This window comes from Bidens hawaiensis, unplaced genomic scaffold, assembly GCF_021521415.1.
Source record: "Bidens hawaiensis isolate Kalapana, Puna unplaced genomic scaffold, B.hawaiensis_p1.1 tig00003469_1, whole genome shotgun sequence".
Classification (NCBI taxonomy): domain Eukaryota; kingdom Viridiplantae; phylum Streptophyta; class Magnoliopsida; order Asterales; family Asteraceae; genus Bidens; species Bidens hawaiensis.
In genome coordinates this window covers 365,457-369,272 of record NW_027491193.1, presented here as the reverse complement: position 1 = coordinate 369,272, position 3,816 = coordinate 365,457, and the positions used below count along the sequence as shown (strand labels likewise).

The 3,816-nt window shown below is 29.8% G+C and overlaps 1 protein-coding gene across 1 annotated transcript; it reads left to right on the top strand.

Moving 5' to 3' along the window:
- The first annotated feature begins 1,315 nt into the window (after positions 1-1,315).
- Positions 1,316-2,107, top strand: LOC143623439 (FCS-Like Zinc finger 3-like). Its single transcript, XM_077094350.1, has 2 exons — positions 1,316-1,649; positions 1,865-2,107. The coding sequence occupies exons 1-2, from the start codon at positions 1,561-1,563 to the stop codon at positions 2,001-2,003; spliced, it is 228 nt and encodes a 75-aa protein (XP_076950465.1). The 5' UTR covers positions 1,316-1,560; the 3' UTR covers positions 2,004-2,107.
- Positions 2,108-3,816: the final 1,709 nt, after the last annotated feature.

Genomic DNA, 3,816 nt, shown 5'->3' with positions numbered 1-3,816 from the left:
TTATACTAATTAATTAAAATTAACAATAAAAAAAGAAAATTACATGTAGACAAAAAATGAGTTTTGGTGAAAAGTAGAGGAGAATTTTGTGAAAAATCCACTCATTTATTAGTAAGAGAGATTCCTAGCCATCCTAGAAAATGAAAAATCTAATCTTACATACATTTCAATTTCAAGGCAAACATATGGCTATGTAACACAATGCGGATTGTAGAGATGAAAACATACAAGTCGTATGCTCCTATAAGGGTTGTATGATTAGAAGATCATGCAAATCATATGTTCATTTTCTAATATGACAAGGACGATGAAATATATAAATGATTGAAGTGATATGACCTAAACGAATGAATAAAGTCCGTATTTTTTTATAATAGAAAAGGGTGATGTATCAACATTACAACCCTTATTAAATTTTATGAGAATGTCATTTTCTGTTAATATCATATTATGAATTTTATATTACATGTCACTGTTTTGACGATTAATGAATTTGTTTTTTCATGCCAACAGGCGTTTGAAATGTTTAAAATATTTTTCAACTTTCAATAATTTAATATATATTAATTAATTATTAAAGTTACTTCTGCATCACATGCTTTTTTTTTATTATTTTGTATCATATAAAGATACATTTAGATATTTAACTATTAATAAAAAAATGTTAAAATATTTATTAAGTTAAATAGTCTTCTTTCGTTGTTAAGAATTACGACGTTTGATTTATGTGTAATTTTAAAGTATCTAATAGTAATAAAAATAATTTATTTCAAATAAAATATTTAAACATATCGTTTTCACGTGCCAAAGGATGTATTGTACTCAACCAAAAATACACAAGAAATATCATTATTGCTCATACTTAAACACCAGTTATCTCGTTTTTGGCTCCTACCAAGAAAATGTTAGTTATTATAATAATATTTCAATTGGATACCAAAACTTGAAAGTTTTGTAGTGACTAGAGGGATTTATATTTATTTATGTAATTCATCTTCAGGCTAGAAAGCCAATTCTGACCGTCTTCTACGTTGTCTATTGTTTTTATCTCACCTGTTTCACACATTCATCTTTACTAAGCGCATTCTTTTAGATGACCTTCTTTAGTTATACTTGTTGTCTTATGTGTCTCTTAGCGGCTCCGCCTCTAAACATGGATTTTTCGCATATGTCTTGTTTAAAGAGAAATATAATCAAAGATAAATATAAAGTAAAAATATATATCTATATTGAATTAATTTGATTTAATAAATTAAATCAATTTCAAGTTTTATTACATGTTTAACTGTGTTAAATTAAAGAAAATATAAAAAAAATATATAATAATGGCTTTAGGCCCTACTTTTTTGGAACTGTGGAGTTCATAATCAGCTGCATCGCGGTCTCTTCTACAACGATGAGTCTGTACACCTGTCAAAAATCTATTACTTTTAAACAAGGTGCACCTGTTCCACACCACACTGGATCTTTACTTCCAAGTCTATAAATAACCACATTTCCACAGCATTAAGTCCTTCCACCACTCTCTCTAACCTACGCACCTAGCTTACTTTAGCAACCATGCTACCCTACGCAGGTGCCCACTTTCTTGAAGCTTGTAGTTTGTGTTCAAAACCACTTGGTCACAACACTGATATATACATGTACAGGTATATTATTAATATCATGCATTAATGGGTTGTATCTCATGCTGTCTTACTTGTACCTTGTCAAATTTTAGTTTCACATGTGACAACCAATAAAAAAGATTCAAAACCCTTGTGCACATATTGTTGTACAATCATAATTTTGAGTTTGATGCATAAAGGACATGTACCGTGTGCATGTTTAGTTGTAACTAATTGTTATTTTTTGTTTGTTTTAGGGGGAATAATCCATTTTGTAGCCAAGAGTGCAGGCAAGAACAAATAGAGATTGATGAGGCAAAAGAGAGGAGATGGAAAGTTGCTAAGAAATCAAATAATAAAACTAGTGTACGGACAGGAACTGTTGTCGTAGCATAGTAACGAATTATTAAGAAAAAAGAATATATATATATAATTTATATGTAATTAATTGGAAATACCTTTCTGAAATTAAGTAATATGATGGAGGGGTTTTTAAGAAATTTGGGTGGTGGACAAAATGGATGTTGAAATGATGAAATCAATTACGAGAGAACATTACAAGTTTTTGTGCATAAAGTACAAGTTATTATAATATTATTTGGATTGTGTCCTTGTCATGTTGGCCGGCCTTAGAGCATTCTCATCCAACCCATTATAATATGTGAGTGGTGTTTTTATAATTTAGATAGTGATTTAGGGTGTTGTGAGTGAAGAGTTTTTATATTTTAGAAAAAGTAGTGATTTTTCTGTATATTTGAAAAGTTACTGTTAATCCCCTTTAATTTTTTAATATATTTTGAAAGTGGTTGTGAGTGAAGGAAAGAGAAAATGTAATGATAAAAGGTATAAAAAGTATTATTTAATTGAAATGGAGAGAGAAAATAAAATGAGTTTTAGTGTAATTTTTGGTTTGGAGATAACGAGTGGGATGAGAATGCTCTTATATGATCAAGTTCAAATCCATCATCATTTATTAACTTTGTATAATAAGGCAATTATGGGCCCCATAACTCATCCTTTGCACATGTGAAAACATTATATAATCTTTCTTGATTTATTATATACTGACATATAATTGTCCAAATCAAATTTCAAGATCAAAGTTAAAAACAGTAGAGGGCTTGTTCATAACTCTCAGTCATACAAACACTTGTAATACTTGATCATTTCTAATATAGTGAGAAGTTAGTTGGAAGTTATAACACCTTTTGTGCAAAAGGAGAAATTTTTATAATCTAAGTTTTCATGATATCAATGTTGTAACATGTTTAATTGTTTATGGTCAAAGATTTAACTTTTAACAACTTTTATGTTAACATTTTTTTTAAAGGATAGTTTTTCACTCATATAAAAAATCCACTTAACGCCTTACCCTCCCCATTACCAGTCATCATCATTAATAAGTTAAATACATATTATGGGTCCCCAGGACTCTTGACCGGTCTTTTAAGCAAAAAATCAGTTTAGTTATGTAAAAAAAAAGTTGTCAAATGAGAAAAAGGCATATGGGAAGAGGGAAGAGCACCATGATATAACAATGGTTAAGTTGTTAAGAGAAGAAAGATGCTTTCGTGATGTTAGATCCAAGGGCTAACGAGGTTGGGGAAAAGAAACAACCACCCCACCCCACCATCGCTAATCAACTTGACATCTAAATAGTCTAAATGGCAGTCGGTTTGAGGAAGTTGTTGGTTCTAGTAACTATTGATATTGTATAGAGTAGGGTGCATTCAGAAAAATCCCTATTAAACTTGATTCTAGTCCGTCATTTGTTCATCCCCCTTTTTTTCTTGTTAACTGGAAGTTGGTTTAACATCACTTTAATTCGCATCAATTAAATTTTCGGGTTTCAGTTTCACAATCAAAAGAAAATGTGTAATTTGCATGCTACTCGTGGGGTACTATTACTTTAATCAAGTCAAAGACCGGTAATTTTACTATTCTACCTTTAATGTATTTAATTAGCTAGTTGTTAGGTATTGAGTATTTTATCATATTCTATTTAGTTAGTTAATGAGGTTATATGTTAAGGCAATAAGGCTTATATCTCATTTTTACAATCAATGAAATCAATAGAATCTTTCCCAAATCACAACCTACCCTACTTTCAAATTAAGACTATCGTCATGCAAAAATCTAAATTACCCAAACATCTAAGGTATAACATCGTATTAGATTGAGAAATTCCATGTCTAAGCATCGTTAGTTG